The sequence below is a fragment of the Oncorhynchus masou genome, chromosome 15 (assembly GCF_036934945.1).
Source record: "Oncorhynchus masou masou isolate Uvic2021 chromosome 15, UVic_Omas_1.1, whole genome shotgun sequence".
Classification (NCBI taxonomy): domain Eukaryota; kingdom Metazoa; phylum Chordata; class Actinopteri; order Salmoniformes; family Salmonidae; genus Oncorhynchus; species Oncorhynchus masou.
In genome coordinates, this window is record NC_088226.1 from 38,312,069 (window position 1) to 38,333,187 (window position 21,119).

Here is a 21,119-nt window from a genome sequence, read left to right on the forward strand (position 1 = left end):
AAAAATCCCAGAACCACACGGGGGGACCTAGTGAATGACCTACAGAGAGCTGGGACCAAAGTTTTATTTTATTTTACCTTTATTTAACTATGCAAGTCAGTTAAGAACTAATTATTATTTTCAATGACGGCCTAGGAACAGTGGGTTAACTGCCTGTTCAGGGGCAGAACGACAGATTTGTACCTTGTCAGCTCGGGGGTTTGAACTTGCAACCTTCCGGTTACTAGTCCAACGCTCTAACCACTAGGCTACCCTGCCGCAAACAAAGCCTACCATAAGTAACACACTACGCCGCCAGGGACTCAAATCCTGCAGTGCCAGATGTGTCCCCCTACTTAAGCCAGTACATGTCCAGGCCCGTCTGAAGTTTGTTGGAGAGCATTTGGATGATCCAGAAGAAGATTGGGAGAATGTCATATGGTCAGATGAAACCAAAATATAACTTTTTGGTAAAAACTCAACTCGTCGTGTTTGGAGAGCAAAGAATGCTGAGTTGTATCCAAAGACCGCCATACCTACTGTGAAGCATGGGGGTGGAAACATCATGCTTTGGGGCTGTTTTTCTGCAAAGGGACCAGGACGACTGATCCGTGTCAAGGAAAGAATGAAAGGGGCCATGTATCGTGAGATTTTGAGTGAAAACCTCCTTCCATCAGCAAGGGCATTGAAGATGAAACGTGGCTGGGTCTTACAGCGTGACAATGATCCCAAACACACCGCCCAGGCAACGAAGGAGTGGCTTCGTAAGAAGCATTTCAAGGTCCTGGAGTGGCCTAGCCAGTCTCCAGATCTCAACCCCATAGAAAATCTTTGGAGGGAGTTGAAAGTCCGTGTAGCCCAGCAACAGCCCCAAAACATCACTGCTCTAGAGGAGATATGCATGGAAGAATGGGCCAAAATACCAGCAACAGTGTGTGAAAACCTTGAAGACTTACAGAATACGTTTGACCTCTGTCATTGCCAACAAAGGGTATATAACAAAGTATTGAGATAAACATTTGTTATTGACCAAATACTTATTTTCCACCATAATTTGCAAATAAATTCATTAAAAATCCTACAATGTGATTTTCTGGAGAAAAAAAAAATCTCATTTTGTCTGTCATAGTTGAAGTGCAACTATGATGAAAATTACAGGCCTCATCTTTTTAAGTGGGAGAACTTGCACAATTGGTGGCTGACTAAATACTTTTTTTGCCCCACTGTACTTGTCCTCTTGCTCAGTTGTGCACCAGGGCCTCCCACTCCTCTTTCTATTCTGATTAGAGCACTCACTGTATATATACTGTTTTCTACTGTATTATTGACTGTTTGTTTTGTTCATTCCATGTGTAACTCTGTGTTGTTGTGTGTTGAACTGCTATGCTTTATCTTGGCCAGGTCGCAGTTGCAAATGAGAACTTGATCTCAACTAGCTTACCTGGTTAAATAAAGGTGAAATAAAAAAATAATAAATAATAAAAGTTTGCACTGTTCTGTGAAGGGAGTAGTACACAGCGTTGTACGAGATCTTCAGTTTCTTGGCAATGTCTCACATGGAATAGCCTTCATTTCTCAGAACAAGAATAGACTGATGAGTTTCAGAAGAAAGTTATTTGTTTCTGGTCATTTTGAGCCTGTAATCGAACCCACAAATGCTGATGCTCCAGATACTCAACTAGTCTAAAGAAGGCTAGTTTTATTGCTTCTTTAATCAGAACATTTCTCAGCTGTGCTAACCTAATTGTAAAAGGGTTTTCTAATGATCAATTTGCCTTTTAAAATTATAAACTTGGATTAGCTAACACAACGTGCCATTGGAACACAGGAGTGATGGTTGCTGATAATGGGCCTCTGTATGACTATGTAGATATCAGCTGTTTCGAGCTACAATAGTCATTTACAACATTAACAATGTCTACACTGTATTTCTGATCAATTTGTTGTTCTTTTAATGGACCAAAATGTGCCTTTCTTTCAAAAACAAGGACATTTCTAAGTGAACCCAAACTTTTGAACGGGAGTGTATATATTTTACAATAAGGTTGTAACGTAACAAAATGTGGAAAAAGTCAAGGGGTCTGAATACTGCCTGAATGCACTGTAGATTACACCATGTCATATTTTATATCATACTGTATCTTACCATAATAAATCATGATATATCACTAAGTGGAGTGTATATTATAGTAACTATAGCTTTACCAGGCTGGTGATTCCTTCATTGTCTACGACCCAGTCCTCTTTCTCTGCAACCCTTTTGACATCTGACAAAGCACATACAAAAACATTAAAAAAAAGTGTGCACTCTTTACATGATTTTTGATCTACTAGGTAGAAGATGGCTAACAACTGAATGGTCATGACCAGTTCACATTACATTTTAAATAGGACTGTGAGAGTTGTTTGGAGGAAGACTGCAGTAGAAAGTGAAATGACCCTCTAAACTAGTGTATAACTACCTTCAAAACCACCTTTAGTTGGTACTATCAACCCAGATGTTCTATAGAACTAGGACCACTGTCAGAATAACCCAACTTGTTAACCACAAACCACCTTTCACAGAACACTAATACTTTCTCTAACCTCACATAACTCACCCCTTCCATTTCTCCTCTCCCCTATCCCCCAACCTCGCTATCCTTCCAGCTCCCCCTCTCTCCAGGGTGCAGAGGGCAGGATGACCAGTTGATGTCTCAGCTCCTACTTCCCTCCCTCCCTTCCACTCTGTGGTGTGGTGCAGGGTGACCAGTCAACAGTGGTGTCTCAGTTCCAACAGTAGAACCCCCCCCCACTCCCATATCTCCATCCTCCCTTTCCTCACCCTCTGCAGTGTGGTGCAGGGTGACCAGTAGACAGTGGTGTCTCAGCTCTAACAATAGATCCTGGATCACCTGCAGTAGATCATTGGGGATCTCGAGAGCTACCAGAGCCTCAAAAATGATTCTGAAGACGTGGGAGAAAAAGAGAGAGGAGGGTAAGAAATGAGGGAGAAATAGAAGGCAGGAAAGCGATAGACGGTGAGACATTGGAGGTGGGATTGGGGGTCAGGAATATGGGGTATACGTTCACACACACACACACACACACACACACACACACACACACACACACACACACACACACACACACACACACACACACACACACACACACACACACACACACACACACACACACACACACACAAAATCAGGGATTATCAATTAGATTCAGATTTATCTTGAGCGGATGGTCGGGGGGCTGAAACATAATTACAAATCATTTGTAGACTACAAACTGCAAATTGACCGCAATAATGCAAAACAGATATAAAATTTGACTAAAACATAATCAATTCAAACCTGGCTTACATTTGTATAAACAGTTGAAGTTGGAAGTTTACATACACGTAGGTTGGAGTCATTAAAACTCATTTTTCAACCACTCCACAAATTTCTTGTTAACAAACTATAGTTTTGGCAAGTTGGTTAGGACATCTACTTCATGCATGACAAGGAATTATTCCAACAACTCTTTGCTTGACATCATGGGAAAATCAAAAGAAATCAGCCAAGACCTCAGAAAATAAATTGTAGACCTCCACAAGTCTGGTTCATCCTTGGGAGCAATTTCCAAACACCTGAAGGTACCACGTTCATCTGTACAAACAATAGTATGCAAGTATAAACACCATGGGACCACGCAGCCGTCATACCGCTCTGGAAGGAGACGTGTTCTGTCTCCTAGAGATGAACGTACTTTGGTGCGAAAAGAGCATATCAATCCCAGAACAACAGCAAAGGAGCTTGTGAAGATGCTGGAGGAAACAGGTATAACAGTATCTATAGCCACAGTAAAACTAGTCCTATATCGACATAACCTGAAAGGCTGCTCAACAAGGAAGAAGCCACTGCCCCCAAACCGCCATAAAAAAGCAAGACTACACATGGGGACAAAGATCATACTTTTTGGAGAAATGTCCTCTGGTCGGATGAAACAAAAATGTAACTGTTTGGCCATAATGACCATCGCTATGTTTGGAGGAAAAAGGGGGAGGCTTGCAAGCCGAAGAACACCATCCCAACCGTGAAGCACGGGGGTGGCAGCATCATGTTGTGGGGGTGCTTTGCTGCACGAGGGACTGGTGCACAAACCAAAATAGATGGCATCATGAGGCAAGAAAATTACGTGGATGTATTGAAGCAACATCTCAAGACATCAGTCAGGAAGTTAAAGCTTAGTCGCAAATGGGTCTTCTAAATGGACAATGACCCCAAGCATACTTCCAAAGTAAGGGCAAAATGGCTTAAGGACAACAAAGTCAATGTATTGGAATGGACATCACAAAGCCCTGACCTCAATCCTATAGAACATTTGTAGGCAAAACTGGAAAAGAGTGTGCGAGCAAGAAGGCCTACAAACCTGACTCAGTTACACCAGCTCTGGCAGGAGGAATGGGCCAAAATTCACCCAACTTATTGTGGGAAGCTTGTGGAAGCCTACCCGAAACGTTTGACCCAAGTTAAACAATTTAAAGGCAATGCTACCAAATACTAATTGAGTGCATGTAAACTTCTGACCCACTGGGAATGTGATGAAAGAAACAAAAGCTGAAATAAATAATTCGCTCTAAAACTCTACTAATATTCTGACATTTCACATTCTTAAAATAAAGTGGTGATCCTAACTGGATTAAATGTCAGGAATTGTGAAGAACTGAGTTCAAATGTATTTGGTTAAGGTGTATGTAAACTTCCGACTTCAACTGTGTTTCTCTATTATGCGTGGGAATACTTCGGAAACAGATTTCCAAAATTAAAATCACTTGGAGCTCATTTCCTTGTGTTTTTAGAGTCTTATGTCCAACAATAAAGATATTAACAATTGTCAGCGAATTTGGGGGGCCAAATAAAACCACCCACGATCCAAATTCAGTGCGCGGGCCGCCAGTTGGGGAACTCTGCACGACAGTGACATGTCCATACCTAACGATGTGTATGACCTGAGTGAGCCAGGGTCCAGTGAGCTCAGTCTTATTCTCCCAGCCACCGTACAATCTCAGCTCCAGCTCTGTCAGGGTGGAGGGGAGCAGAGCACCTCTCACCAGCTTCACCAAGCGATGAGTCACCTCCTCTATCATTTTCTATACAGACACACAGAAACAGACTTGAGTCCTATAACAATACAACAGTACCACTTTGGACCCATTACAAGGCACTGCCCATTTTGCTTTAGCTCTGAAAACTGTAGACACTGATGAGAGGGCATTCTTATGGTTATAAAAAGTGTATCTAAAACTATATCCAACACAACTCACCTTAAAGTCGTTCTGTCTCTGCCTGGCATTCTTCTTAGACTTTTCAACCTGGCCAGATTTCTCTCCAGTCTGATAAAAGCACACGTTTGACAACAGTGAAAATATGCTGTGTTGGATCATTACATTCATGATGCCCAATCACGGTCTGTTTTGCATACCTCGCTGAAGAGGCTGCCGTTGACGTAGGAGATCCAGAGCTTCCAGAAGTTGGGGAGCTGGCCAATCACCACGTCCGACAGCTTCTCCACAAACTGCACCTGCTGGGGTGTCTCATAATGCCAGGCTGCAAAACACAAAGACAGGAGACAGACCGGTTATAGTGTACATAAAAATATAGAATAGTTCATTAAACGTTACAAATGTACAGTGGGGTAAAAAAGTATTTAGTCAGCCACCAATTGTGCAAGTTCTCCCACTTAAAAATATGAGAGGCCTGTAATTTTCATCATAGGTACACTTCAACTATGACATAGGTACACTTCAACTAAAAATCCAGAAAATCACATTGTAGGATTTTTAATGAATTAATTTGCAAATTATGGTGGAAAATAGGAATTTGGTCACCTACAAACAAGCAAGATTTCTGGCTCTCACAGACCTGTAACTTCTTCTTTAAGAGGTTCCTCTGTGTCCTCCACTCGTTATCTGTATTAATGGCACCTGTTTGAACTTGTTATGAGTATAAAAGACACTTGTCCACAACCTCAAACAGTCACACTCCAAACTCCACTATGGCCAAGACCCAAGAGCTGTCAAAGGACACCAGAAACAAAATTGTAGACCTGCACCAGGCTGGGAAGACTGAATCTGCAGTAGGTTAGCAGCTTGGTTTGAAGAAATCATCTGTGGGAGCAATTATTAGGAAATGGAAGACATACAAGACCACTGATAATCTCCCTCGATCTGGAGCTCCATGCAAGATCTCACCCCGTGGGGTCAAAATGATCACAAGAACGGTGAGCAAAAATCCCAGAACCACACGGGGGGATCTAGTGAATGACCTGCAGAGAGCTGGGACCAAAGTAACAAAGCCTACCATAAGTAACACACTACGCCGTCAGGGACTCAAATCCTGCAGTGCCAGACGTGTCCCCCTGCTTAAGCTAGTACATGTCCAGGCCCATCTGAAGTTTGCTAGAGAGCATTTGGATGATCCAGAAGAAGATTGGGAGAATGTCATATGGTCAGATGAAACCAAAATATAACTTTTTGGTAAAAATTCAACTCGTCGTGTTTGGAGGACAAAGAATGCTGAGTTGCATCCAAAGAACACCATACCTACTGTGAAGCATGGGGGTGGAAACATCATGCTTTGGGGCTGTTTTTCTGCAAAGGGACGAGGACGACTGATCCGTGTAAAGGAAAGAATGAATGGGGCCATGTATAGTGAGATTTTGAGTGAAAACCTCCTTCCATCAGCAAGGGCATTGAAGATGAAACGTGGCTGGGTCTTTCAGCATGACAATGATCCCAAACCCACCGCCCGGGCAAAGGAGTGGCTTCATAAGAAGCATTTCAAGGTCCTGCAGTGGCCTAGCCACAACCTCACAACCTCATAGAAAATCTTTGGAGGGAGTTGAAAGTCCATGTTGCCGAGCAACAGCCCCAAAACATCACTGCTCTAGAGGAGATCTGCATGGAAGAATGGGCCAAAATACCAGCAACAGTGTGTGAAAACCTTGTGAAGACTTACAGAAAACGTTTGACCTCTGTCATTGCCAACAAAGGGTATATAACAAAGTATTGAGATAAACCTTTGTTATTGACCAAATACTTATTTTCCACCATAATTTGCAAATAAATTCATTAAAAATCCTACAATGTGATTTTCTGGATTTTTTTCTCATTTTGTCTGTCATAGTTGAAGTGTACCTATGATGAAAATTACAGTCCTCTCATCTTTTTAAGTGGGAGAACTTGCACAATTGGTGGCTGACTAAATACTTTTTTTGCCCCACTGTACACAGTGCTGATGTTTTTTGGGGAAACATGTCCACAACCCTTTCAAAACTCCCAGGTTGAAAATGTCTGGTAGAGTGTGTGTATTGTTATACTGTACTATAATATAGTAGGATTACTCACTGCTGTGGCGTGGGGTATGCAAGATGCCCCCCTTATTCAGAGGAGCTGTGTCCCTGATCCTACTGAAAGCCGATGGGCGAGGGTCCCCCTCTAGATCCAGGGCTATGGCCCCCAAGCCCACTGAGATGGAGAGATAGAAGGATAGGGGGAGAGAGAAAAAGAGAGAAATAAACCCACAGGAACACATACTTGAGAGATTAAATAAACCTTTTTCATAATAACTCCCCATTCCTCAATAATCTCAGCAGGCTTTCACACCAAACAATCCCTCACTCGCTCCTCTCCTTCGTTCTTTATTTGTCTTCTGGTCCACCTCTCCCCTGGCCAGTAACAGATAGAATGCCCTGTTGTTTCAGGGTGAGAGAGAAAAGTAAAAGGGGGAGGATGAGGAGAGGAGAAGCGAGCAAAGGGGAGTGCAAACCCACTGTTTGTACGGGGCAGGGCAGAGGCGAACTGGGTTTAGCTGGGCCACACTGGGCACAGTGATGTCTGTGCGGATCTGGGTCAGATTACTCTGGCCTGATCAGGCCGCTCACTGCTCTCCACAAGATGGTGATAGAGAGCTACAGTGGTACTGCAGCCAGGGGGTGACTGGCTGACTGGCACTCTTATGCTGATGGCACGGTTATTTTGCACCCTTGCTTCCAGTGCACTTGGCTTAGTGCACTCCTGTGGGTCACTGGGAGAGGTTTGGTAAAGAAAACCTGGACGGGGTGAAAGGTCAGCCCCATGACCTTTGGTCTTTGACATGAAAGTGAAACCTGCACTGATAAGACTGTGATAGAAACTCAGGGTAAAGCACTAATACAACAACACTACTAGAGCTTAAATAGCACGCCCACAGATCCTTATTGTAAACGCATTGAGAAAAATAACAGGGCTTATTTCCAGAACATATGACACACACACAGTGAGTCACAAACTCGTTCTCTTGTGTATGTTGCGGTCTATGAGCTTTGGTGAAAACCCCAGACTGCTTGGGCAGCAGGCTTACAGTACAGCAGATCAAACCCGTCCATCTCCAAATGTGAGGAAAGTCTACAAGGTGAGTCAGACAGACCAGACACGGTTTTTCAAACATGAATATATAGACGCACAGTAAGTAGAAACACATATGTTTGGAAGTACATATTTAGGCACACACACACACACACACACACACACACACACACACACACACACACACACACACACACACACACACACCATGGGAAAGGGTTCACCCGACACCTGGATCAACAGCAGCAGCTCTCATCCCTCTCTCTATAAAAAGAAAGATAGGAAAACATGGACAAGAATGAGAGCGAGAAAGCAGCGTGTCTGTGTGCCCATTGTGTGTGTTTATCGGGTATGGCCATACACTGATTGAGAGTGTGTTACAAAGTTTCTTGTGTGTTTAATATGTAAGATTAGAAAGTTAATTCCTTTTGTGTGTGTATGCATGTCTGTGTGTGTGTGTGTTGAAGACCCTGTGTGTCTTCTGTCAGCGCGGTGCAGCTCACTTCCTTCTCTACCCTGCAGGTCGCACGACTTCCTGTTCCCCATGGGGTCGCAACCCCGACCACACACACACACTGCTTTCTGTCTAAACACCATACACACACTCCCCCTTTCTCTATTGCACTCACTCTCTCCCACACACATACACGTGCAGAAGATACATATCCAGTGATCCTGTAAAGGACGAACACATTCTACATACACTATATATACACACAAAAGTATGTGGACACCCCTTCAACTTAGTGAATTTCAACCCGTTGCTGACAGGTGTATAAAATAGAGCACACAGCCATGCGATCTCCATAGACAAACATTGGAAATAGAATGGCCTCACTGAAGAGCTCATTGACTTTCAAAGTGGCACCGTCATAGGATGCCACCTTCCAACAAGTCAGTTTGTCAAATTTCTGCCCTGCTGGAGCTGTCCCGGTCAACTGTAAGTGCTGTTATTGTGAGGTGGAAAAGTTGAGGAGCAGCAACGGCTCGGCTGTGAAGTGGTAGACCACACAAGCTCACTGAATGGGACCGCCGAGTGCTGAAGCATGTGGCGCGTAAAAATCATCTGTCCTCGGTTGCCACTCACTACCGAGTTCTAAACTCCTCTGGAAGAGTCATGAAATGGGTTTCCATGGCCGGGCAGCAGCACACAAGCCTAAGATCACCATGCACAATGCCCAGTGACGTTGGAATGGTGTAAAGCTCACTGCCATTGGTCTCTGGAGCAGTGGAAATGCATTCTCTGGAGTGATGAATCACGCTTCAGATCGGTGTGGAAGAACTTGACTGGCCTGCACATAGAATGCAGTGGAAAACCATCCCAGAAGAGTGGAAGCTGTTATAGCAGCAAAGGGGGACCAACTCCATATTAATGCACATGATTTTAGAATGAGATGTTCGACGAGCAGGTGTCCACATACTTTTAGAATATGGAGCTGCTTTCTCCCTCTCAGTCTTGTCCATATTTTCCTATCTGTTATTTACATTGAGCTGTTCAAATGACAGAATTACCAGGCTGTTATGAATACAGCCAAGTTTGAAATTGCCCCTTCAAGTTTTTCTTAATACCCTAACACTGCCTAATAAATACCCTAAGACTGCACAGTGAAGATCTGCACCAGTCAGTGTCCTGGCCTTCTAATCATTCACCCGACTGACAACGTTATTTTCCTACAAACACAATTGCTGCTAATTGTATTTCTACTTGGCGGGGTGTGTATTGTTCAGGAACTAAAAGCAACACAGTTTGTAATTGAATTGGGCAGAGATCGATTGAGATAACAGACAAATAAAATGGGAGCTTATAGACATACAGAAGCCACTGACTGCTAGCGCTGCCCTGCTCGCGGCTACGCTACAAACCAACCAACCACACACAAAAATGTGATTAATTGTGTTTCAAAAAAAAGGAAAATACATTTTAGGGTATTTTCACAGGTAATTATTAAGAGTCAAAACAACACACTAGAATGAGCTTCCGAACCTTCACGTTCTGGAACATTCCAGACATGAGAGGAAAACTACAACAGTTACCAATAAATCGAAGAGCTATAGGCTTGCCCTGTCACGCGTGACTCTGACAATAGGTCAAGGTCCATTCTGCTAGCTACAACACTGGATAATAATTAAAAATTAGTGCGCACGTTTGATGATAAAAAAAAAGAATAAATAAAATAACAATATTGAACCTTTATTTAATGATGATGATTGATGTGAGGAGAGAGAGTGGGGCTGGTGGAGGAAAGGTTTGAGAGATACTGGCCTTAGGTGTAGCTAGGTGGATGTGGTCTTGGTGGGGTTGGGGCAGTGGGTGCTGCTGTTGAGGGATGCTTTTGGTAAGCACTGGTTTTGGGTTTGGTGGGGGGGGGGGGGGAGGGAGGCGGAGATGTGGTCTAGGAGTGTAAATGGCTGCCAGGTGCGTAGAGTGGCTGAGTTCACAAGACAGGGGACAGGAGACAGCTGCTGCTGCTGAGTGTGTGCATGTGTGTGCATTTGATATTCAAAGATTCCTTTAAATAATGCCATAAGTGTATCTGAGTGACATCCATGCACTGAATTACAGACTCACCTTACATACAGTAGGCCTATGCACTGCGAGCCCTAACTAAATTCACAGACAGACACTTGACTTCCTGTCTCCGTATATGCTAACAGCTGTCTGACAGCTGTGTCCAAGTGTCCATGTCTGTCGCGATGTGTAACTAACTCGATCCCAGAGATGAGTGATGCAGCTCTGTAGCTCAAGGTGAAGAGCATTAGAGAGCGCACAATAACCCCCCCACCCCCCCATACTCACAGAGCCCCGGAACCCACTGTTACCCTTAGCATTATCCCTGTTTATACTCTGACTCCACTATATGCGACAGCCACCACCCACGCAGTGTTCTGTCTGCAAGCCTAAGATCACCATGAGCAATGTCAAGCGTCGGCCGGAGTGGTGTAAAGCTCGCCGCCATTGGACTCTGGAGTGATGATTCACACTTCGCCATCTGGCAGTCCGACTGACGAATCTGGGTTTGCCGGATGCCAGGAGAACGTTACCTGCCCCAATGCATAGTGCTAACTGTAAAGTTTGGTTAAGGAGGAATAATGGTCTTGAGCTGTTTTTCATGGTTCGAGCTAGGCCCCTTAGTTCCAGTGAAGGGAAATCTTAACGCTACACCATACAATGACATCCTAAACAATGCTGTGCTTCCAACTTTGTTGCAATAGTTTCAGAATGACAATGCCCCTGTGCACAAAGCGAGGTCCATACAGAAATGGTTTGTCGAGATCAGTGTGGAAGAACTTAACTGGCCTGCACAGAGCCATGACCTCAACCCCACCAAACACCTTTGGATGAATTGGAACTCTGACTGTGAGCCAGGCCTAATCGCCCATCAGTGCTCGACCTCACTAATGCTCGTGGCTGAATGGAAGCAAGTCTCCACAGAAATGGTCCACCAACATCTAGAAAGCCTTCCCAGAAGAGTGGAGGCTGTTATAGCAGCAAAAAAGGGGGACCAACTCCATATGAATGGCCATGATTTTGTAATGAGATGTTTGACAGGCAGGTGTCCACATACTTTTATACACAAAATGCCATGTAATGTTAATATTCAGAAGTATTCAACTCCTTGAGTCAATAAATGTTAGAATCACCTGTGGCAGTGATTACTGCTGTGAGTCTTTCTGAGAGCTTTGTACAAACTTTGCCCATTATTATTATTATTTTCTTCAAGCTCTGTCAAGTTGGTTGTTGATCATTGCTAGACAGCCATTTGCAAGTCTTGCCATAGATTTCCAAGCTGATTTAAGTCAAAACCGTAACTAGGCCACCCAGTGTATACTTGGCCTTGTGTTTTAGGCAACTGTCCTGCTGAAAGGTGAATTCGTCTCCCAGTGTCTGTTGGAAAGCAAACTGAACCAGGTTTTCCTCTAGGATTTTGCCTGTGCTTAATTCTATTCTGTTTCCTATTATCCTAAAAAACCTTGTGGTCCTTAGCCGATGACAATCATACCCATAACATGATGCAGCCACCACCATGCTTGAAAATATGTGGTACTCAGTGAAGTGTTTTGTTGTATTCAGGACAAAAGTTAATTTCTTTGCCATATTTGATGCAGTATTACTTTAACTGTTTTAAGATCACCATTGGTCTCATGGTAAAATCCCTGAGAGGTTTCCTTCCTCTCCGGCAACTGAGTTAGGAAGGGCGCCTGTATCTCTGTCGTGACTGGGTGTATTGATACACCATCCAAAGTGTAATTTATAACTGCACCATGTTCAGAGGGATATATAATGTCAGCTTTTAATAAAAAATTTAACAAACATCTACCAATATGTGTCCTTATTTGCAAGGCATTGGAAAACCTCCCTGGTCTTTGTGGTTGAATCTGTGCTTGAAATTTACTGCTCGACTGAGGGACTACAGCTAAGTGTACGTGTGGGGTACAGAGACGAGGCAGTCATTTAAAAATCATGTTCAACACTATTGTTGCACACAGAGCGAGTCCATGCAACTTATTATGTGACTTTTTAAGCAACTGTTTACTTCTAAACTTATTTAGGCTTGCCATAACCAAAGGGTTGAACACTTACTGACTCAAGACATTTCAGCTTTTCGTGTCTGTCGATCAGTGACACAAAATCTCAATTTAAATCAATTTTACATTCACAACAAAATGTGGAAAAAGTCAAGAGGTGTGAATACTTTCTGATGGTACTGGAACATCAAAGCTGTGATCGAGAGACTGAAAAACAGCTTCCATATCCCTCCATCAAACTGTTAAACAGTCATCACTAGCCGGCCTCTGACCGGTACACTACCCTGAACCTTAGAGACTGCTGCCCTATGTACATACAGTCATTGAACACTTGTCCCTTTTAAAATGTTTACATACCATTTTACCCACTTTATATGTATATACTGTATTCTAGTCATGGCTCATCCTATATAACTAGAACAATAATGTCCATATTGTCTATGCACACCCTTAAATAGGGACTGAGTGTACAAAACATAAGGAACAACTTCCTAATATTGAGTTGCTGCCCCATGTTGACTCCAATGCTTCCCACAGTTGTGTCAAGTTGGCTGGATGTCCTTTGGGTGCTGGACCATTCTTGATACACAAAACCTTTGAGGGTGAAAAACCCAGCAGCATTGCAGTTCTTGACACAAACCGGTGCGTCTGGCACCTGCTACCATACCCCATTCAAAAGGCACTTAAATATTGTGTCTTGCCCATTCACCCTCTGAATGGCACAAACAATCATGTCCTTCTTTAACCTGTCTCCTCCCCTTCATCTACATTGGATTTGGAAGTGGATTTAACAAGTGACATCACTTAGGGATCCTAGCTTTCACCTGGATTCAACTGGTCAGTCTGTCATGGAACGAGCAGGTGTTCTTAACAACAGGGGTGGCTAGCAATATGTACATTTGTGTGTGCGTGTCTGTGCATATGTGTGAACATGGGTCTGTACTGTTCATCCTGAGCAGATGGTTTCACATTATTCCTGGTACTGATTTAACAGAGAAACAGCTTCATTGGGGTTAATTGTTCCAATCCATCTGTGCAGCCTAGTGTCGGTGTGTGTGTGTGCTGTAACATGTCGGGCCCTGAAACCCAAGTCCAACGCCAAGAGAGAGAGATGACAGGAGGGAGCGTGTTGACATATGGCAACCTAACCAGTCTGACTGAAATTGCAAAACGGGGGACATTTCTTTATATCTTCCGTGCGTGTGTGTGAATCTGTGTGTGTGTGTGTGTGTGTGTGCATGTATACATAGATATAACGTGTGTGTCTGTGTTTAACTCACCTCTCTGGTAATTGATAAACTCCTCCTTGCAGTTCTGCATGAGTCCGAGGATCCACTTGTGCTGGGCGGAGATACACTGCCAGGCAGGGTCCCCTGATGCATGCAGGTCAGACAGGTACCTGGAAGGAACACACACACAGGTAAGGGTGGAAACGTGGGCGCAGCACTTCATAGGTGATACTGACACACTCGGGTGAGAAACGGGTGTAAACAGCACTTCAAATATGACACCCGTTAAAATCTAAACCCCGTGCTCTCGATCTCCCTCAGCCTTTGCCTTAACCTAACTTCCTCCCCAAAATCATCATCATCCCATACCCAGTCCTCTTCGCCAGTACATTCCCTGTACAGCTGCACTCGGTACTCTGTGGGATCATCACAAAAGAGCCTGAGTCACTGACTGTGGCTCTGAGCTGGCTTCATCACATAGCAGGCAGACCAGACTAATTTGTTCCTCATTACAGGAGATCCCTCTGAGCCCCTAGCCAGCCAGCCTCTACAGTATGCCCCCACAAGACCTGGGTTCAAGCAGTATTTCCCAAAATACTTTGAGGACATTTCATTGCCTCGAGTACCAGACGGGCGGGTTTTGGTATGCACTTTGGGGAATATTCTATTGGTTCAATTTGACCAGGCAAGTTCAAATCAAGCACAGTATTTAAAATAACATCAATTGAACCATTTTTCTGTGACATGTGGTTCGTCTCTGTAGACATTGTACCAATGCGCCAGGCTTAACACATCTGTAGAAGTTCCCGTGTCAGTTGGGACAGAGAGGACGAGTCAGAAACTGGAAGCGTGTCACCGGTAACGCCACAGCTAAATTACTCAAATGTAAACGTTACGTAAAACCCAGGTCTGGTTTAGCCAACCCTCCACAGCCCCCACCACAGCCCCCCAGCCAGCTAACCAGCTAGTTCACCCCCAACACAGCCTGCTAGTCCCCTTAATGTGTGTAAGGTAAACTGGGGGTATGGTGGGCATGTAAAGCTAGCTAGCTATAATGTAATGTAATGTGGGAGGATGAAAGATGGCTGCTGTGGTCGAGGGCTGCGCTCTCTCGTTCTGACGAGTCAGTCTGAGCAATAATAAACCAGCCAAGACCACAACTATGCAGGATGTCGGGAAAGGGGGCGAAAGAGGGAGAGAATGAAAATGAGACCAAGGGGAAAAGAGGAACAAGGATAGAGAGAGACAGATATTTAAGAGAGACAGGGAAGTGAGCGAGAAAGAGAAAATGAGAGAGAGAGGAGAAAGAACAAGACATGAAGAAAGATTTATTTTAAAAGTACATTTTCAGCCAAATGACCGCGGTCACCGTAGAGTTACAGGGGGAAGACCGTCAGGAAAACAAAATAACCGTCATAACGTAATTAAAAAAAAAAAAAACATAACTAAAATGAAGACTGTTTCAGCAAGGGGTTGTTGCAAACCAATAAGCAACCATGTTTCATCGCGTTGTAAAGAGTCCATGTTACCACGGATACGGACTCAACCGCACTTCGGCAGCAGCAGTCTTCAGTCCACTGTCTGCTCCACAACACAGAATTCTAACTGTCTAGAGAGGACGCAGTTTTAGAGTTCTGTGGAACAAACAGCTCACTGAAGATGGCTGCAGCCGACGTAAGGTTGAGTCCATATCCATGGTAAAACGGTCCCGTTACACGATTATAAAATGAACGTGTCAGCCCTAAAGATGAGGCAAACAACGAGCCAGAGACAGAAAGTAAGAAGAGCGAGCAGAACAAATATGGGAAATGTAATACAATAAAACCATAAAGACATGACTAAATTTTGCACTGCGTGACATCTAACCCTCTACAGTGCAGTATGTATATACATAGTGAGACCTTATGTATCTCTTCTGGTCATGCAGGGTTGAAGGTGTCTCCAGTAGCTTGTCCAGGAGCAGAATCTTTAGAGCCCCGATCCTCGTCTCCACCTCAGCATACACTACACACAGACAGGAGAGACAGGAGAGAACATCGTCATTACTCTTGTTTCCAGCACAGTAAACTGGACATCCCCCCCCCCCCCCTTCCAAGAAGCTCAGTTCACCCTACCTTTTTTAAAGACCGAGACCTCCGTGTTGCTGAACAGAGACTTGGCTTTCTCATAGTCATTGATCACCACGTCATAATCTCCCTGAAGGAGAACACATACAATTCTCAAGACAGCAATATCACAATGCTTCATTTAAAAAAATGTATAGATATTTTATTTGACAGGGGTTTATTTCATACGTGGAGACACTTGTGTGTAGAGTGCACTGGACATGAACGTGACACTTTGACATTCTAGCTTCTCTAGCACCACCTTCTGGATGCCGGGCTGGTGTTTGAGCAACAGGTTGAGGTGTGCATGCTGAGCGTGTGTTCCATGACGTAAACTGACCAAGTGAATCCAGGTGAAAGCCATGGTCCCTTATTGATCTCACTTGTTAAATCCACTTCCATCAGTATAGATGAAGGGGAGGAAACAGGTTAAAGATTCTAAAGAAACAGGAAACAGATTTTTAAGCCTTGAGACGTGGATTGGGTGTGTGCTCCATTCAGAGGGTGCCTTTGAACGGGGTATGGTAGTAGGTGCCAGGCACAATGGTTTGAGTGGGTCAAGAACTGCAACGCTGCAGCGTTTTTTTTTTCATGCTCAACAGTTTCCCGTGTGTATCAAGAACGGTCCACCACCAAAGGACATCCAGCCAACTTGACAAAACTGTGGGAAGCATTGGAGTCAACATGGGCCAGCATCCCTGTGGAACGCTTTTAACACCTTGTAGAGTCCATGCCCTGAAGAATTGAGACTGTTCTGAGGGCAAAAGGGAGGGTGCAACTCAACCTTAGGAAAGTGTTCTTCATGTTTTGGAAACTTAGTGTATACCTTCTGTATGTTGCGTTCGATGTTGAGCGGCAGGTTGAAGAGGAACTTGAAGCGCTGCAGGACGTTGAGGGCGTTCCGCGTCGAGTCAGCTTTATCCTTCCGCCCCAACACCTCCTGGAACAGAGTGTCTGCTGTATCACTGGCTCCTGGGGTGGAGGGAGTGGGGAGGGGAAAGGGGGAGGGGAATACAGGGAGAAGATCGAGAGAAGAGGGGAAGGGATAGAGAGAGATAGAAAGAGTGAGGGTGAGTACTACAGACATCAAGAAAAAGTTAAAAGGTTACATTTTTTATTTATTTCACCATTAATACATATCTCTCAGACATTAAGAACCTGGTTTTCCTCTGTGGTGATGGCATGTGTGTTATATTATCTGAACTTAGAGGGGTGGAAAAAGAGTCAAGGAGTGTGACAGCTATCTCTTACTCTAGTCCCTCTTTTTCTCTCTGGGCCATTAGTACTCTACGGCTTCTTGGGTGGCCTCGGAAGTGGAGGCGAAAAAAGAAAAAACAAGGACTCACTAAAATGAATTTAAATCAGAAAAAAAAAAGACTCCTCACCTGCTCCCGCCAACCCCAAATCTCGAAAGGAAAAATATTGAGATTTAAAACACTTTGCTCCCGACTCCATGCTCTGACTGACGAGATGTCATGTGTTTGATATTTCGAGGGGCTGTTTGTGATTAGCTGATGGGTTGAGGGTTTGATGGAGGTTAAAGGGGGTGTATGGGCGCTGTAGGGATGAAAGCAGCGTCCGGCTGGGAGATTTATTAACCTTCAACCCTGAGGAAAGGACCTTTTCTTCGTTTACTGACCCTCCATGATAGGAAATGCATTATCATGTAGGAGATGAGAGGGGCAGACAGAGGATCGGGCTGGAAGATCTACTCTCCAGACAGGGAAGAACAAACACACGCGGCGTGGTGTGTGTATGAGAGTGTGTGTGAGAGCTTGTAAAGAAACGTCCTAGTAATTGAACTTCCAATAAAGACAGAAGTGGAAAGGGGATATTAACCAATGGCACCTGGGATGACTGACTGTGCTCAGCTCACACTACATGATAATAGCAAGAAGTAGAAAGATGGAGAAATGCAGATGGATGATGGATGGGTTGATAGATGATCATTCGTACACAGATAGAAGGATGGATGGATGGATGAAAGATGCTTACTGTTGAGAACATTCTCCAGGCGTTGTGTCATGGAGCCTTCCACCCTCTCTGTCCCGTCTGACTCCAACCTCTGGTGTATAGCTGCAACAGAACAATACAGTTTTATTCAATTATGTGAAAGATTGTGATGATAACAGCTCAGTTCAATCAAAGTCGGCTGGCCCTCTTAGAAATCTCATAAATCGATACAATGCACTCTTTTTTTTTTTATAAAGCCCTGCATGCATTAACTTCCAACGTACCTTACTTCATTGTTAACTTATATTCATAGGAGATACCAGACCCGGTCTCAGGGATGGCTAACTCTGGAGATCTCTGAGTAAGGTAAATCTGCTTTTCATTTCTTTGCATCTTACATGTGGAATAGGGGTGGCAGGGTAGCCTAGCGGATAAGAGCGTTGGGCCAGACACACATATAAATCAAATTTGATCTTATACACACAATATATGAATGACTGATGGTTACAGAACAGCATAGGCAAGATGCAGTAGATGGTATCGAGTACAGTATATACATATGAGATGAGAAGAGTAATGTAGGGCATGTAAACATATAAAAGTGGCATTGTTTAAAGTGGCTTGTGATACATGTATTACATAAAGATAGCAAGATGCAGTAGATGGTATAGAGTACAGTATATACATATGAGATGAGTAATGTAGGGTATGTAAACATTATATTAAGTGGCATTGTTTAAAGTGGCTAGTGATACATTTTTTACATCCATTTTTCCATTATTAAAGTGGCTGGAGTTGAGTCAGTATGTTGGTAGCAGCCACTCAATGTTAGTGATGGCTGTTTAACAGTCTGATGGCCTTGAGCAAGAAGCTGTTTTTCAGGGCAGGGCAGGTAGTTTGCCCCCGGGGTGCGTTGTGCAGTTAAATAAAGGTAAAATATTTTTATTTTATTTATTTTTTTAGGATGATGCCAAAGTTAAGCTAATTACATGGGAGTAACAGGAGTAACGGGAGTACCCTACTCGGGTGTGTGGTCACGTTAAGCCACACCTCGCCGTATGTATCTTTTCTTATATTGACATTGTGTGAGTAGTGCATGTTGAAGAACATGGAGAAGTAGCCGAGGCTCGATCTATAATAGCTGTATGATATTTACATGAACTCAGACCTGGCTAATCTGTGGAATTCATGACATTGTTGGACAGGTTTAAAAGTTGTTTGTTCTTTGTAGCCATAGAGACGGTTATTTTTGTTTTCCATATAGTCGACCCTCCAATTAGAAAATGGGAGAACACTTGTGTGTGTGTGGTTTATGACTTTGTTGCTATGGTAAATTATATCAGCATATTGATTGTCCTACCAGGGCTGGTAAAAACCCTGGACAATTGTTATTCTAACTTCCGCAACACATATAAGGCCCTCCCCCCGCCCTCCTTTCAGAAAAGCTGACCACACCTTCATTTTGTTGCTCCCTACCTATAGACCGAGACTAAAACAGGAAGCTCCCGGGCTCAGGTCTGTTCAACGCTGGTCCGACCAATCTGATTCCACGCTTCAAGATTGCTTCGATCACGTGGACTGGGATATGTTCTGCATTGCGTCAAACCACAACATTGACGAATACGGTGATTCGGTGAGCGAGTTTATTAGCAAGTGCATCGGCGATGTCGTACCCACAGCAACTATTAAAACATTCCCAAACCAGAAACCGTGGATTGATGGCAGCATTCGCGCGAAACTGAAAGCGCAAACCACTGCTTTTAACAAGGGCAAGGTGACCGGAAACGTGACAGAAATACAAACAGTGTAGCTATTAAAATTAAAAAACACATTTTAAAAAATGAACACTGAAAAATAGCTGAATTTAAGAAGAGGCACATAATTGGGGATAAGATCTCTAAGATCTCTGTGTGTTCTATAATAACAAATCAGACCGAGTGCCTCTGCTGCTCAATCTAACATGTTTAATTCTGAGATTCTGGAACATTTTCAATTCAAGGAACCAAAGGTAAAACAAACAGCCTCTCTGCCCCAGTGGTAGATGAGAGGTAACCTGCATGACCCTCCATCTACAGACACTTCTGTCAGACTCTGACCACACCTCCCTCTCAAGCTTTCCCACGCCAACCACTGACCTGACCCGGTCACCACAAGAACTGTACCGCATCAATACACCTGACCTGGCTTGACCAAATCAGCAGTACCACCCAAAATCCTCTCCAAATGAGTATTTTCCCTACTATCAAAGTTGTTTTGGGGACCCCACCTGGAAACAACTCTATTCTAGGGGTTCCAAATGGAGCATAGACAGAGTCCGGAGTTGGAGGAATAATATTTGGGTGAGGAGAGCTGAAAGACTGGAGAGCACTATTTCTACTGCTGAGAGGGATGCTGCTAGTGTCAGGTTGACTATACAAGACTAATGAAGAAAGAATGATCTGTAGGGTGCACATTCCAAAATCAACACTGAGTAGGACATAGTGCTGGTGAGGTAAGGCAAGGAGAAGTGGAAGAAAGGCAGAGGATGTAAAAAGGCGAGAGGACGAGAGGAAACGGAGACAGAGGAGAGGAGGTCAATAGATCTGAACATGTGGACCAGAAAGAGATTCATGTCAGAGAGAGAGAAGGGTAGAGAGAGAGAGAAGGGTAGAGAGAGAGAGAGAGAGAAGGGTAGAGAGAGAGAAGGGTAGAGAGAGAGAGAATGGTAGAGAGAAGGGTAGAGAGAGAAGGGTAGAGAGAGAGAGAGAGAGAGGGGTAGAGAGAGAGAGAGAGAGAGAGAGAGAGAGAGAAGGGTAGAGAGAGAGAGAGAGATCCAGGGCTGCTCACATGAACAAATAAATTGTGGCTGTAGTTAGGCAGCTGGGTGCTGAGAGGGGCAGTGTGGGTTTATTGATAGAACAGAGGGGGAGAGGAGGGACAGTGGACGGAAGAGGGGGAGAGAGGGTC

General features: G+C 44.0%; 1 protein-coding gene across 5 annotated transcripts in view; it reads right to left on the bottom strand.

The window, feature by feature from the left end:
- The window catches only part of LOC135556226 (exocyst complex component 2-like), a 94,074-nt gene that overhangs the window by 27,863 nt on the left and 45,092 nt on the right, over window positions 1-21,119 (bottom strand). For all 5 annotated transcript variants that reach the window (XM_064989242.1, XM_064989241.1, XM_064989244.1 and 2 more), the window contains 11 exons: window positions 18,216-18,296; window positions 17,047-17,192; window positions 16,230-16,311; window positions 16,017-16,119; window positions 14,167-14,285; window positions 7,361-7,480; window positions 5,437-5,561; window positions 5,279-5,347; window positions 4,947-5,104; window positions 2,804-2,925; window positions 2,185-2,246 (listed from right to left, as the gene is read on the bottom strand). In XM_064989242.1, coding sequence (XP_064845314.1) covers window positions 2,185-2,246; window positions 2,804-2,925; window positions 4,947-5,104; window positions 5,279-5,347; window positions 5,437-5,561; window positions 7,361-7,480; window positions 14,167-14,285; window positions 16,017-16,119; window positions 16,230-16,311; window positions 17,047-17,192; window positions 18,216-18,296 — 1,187 coding nt within the window. The remainder of the gene's footprint in view (window positions 1-2,184; window positions 2,247-2,803; window positions 2,926-4,946; window positions 5,105-5,278; window positions 5,348-5,436; window positions 5,562-7,360; window positions 7,481-14,166; window positions 14,286-16,016; window positions 16,120-16,229; window positions 16,312-17,046; window positions 17,193-18,215; window positions 18,297-21,119) is intronic.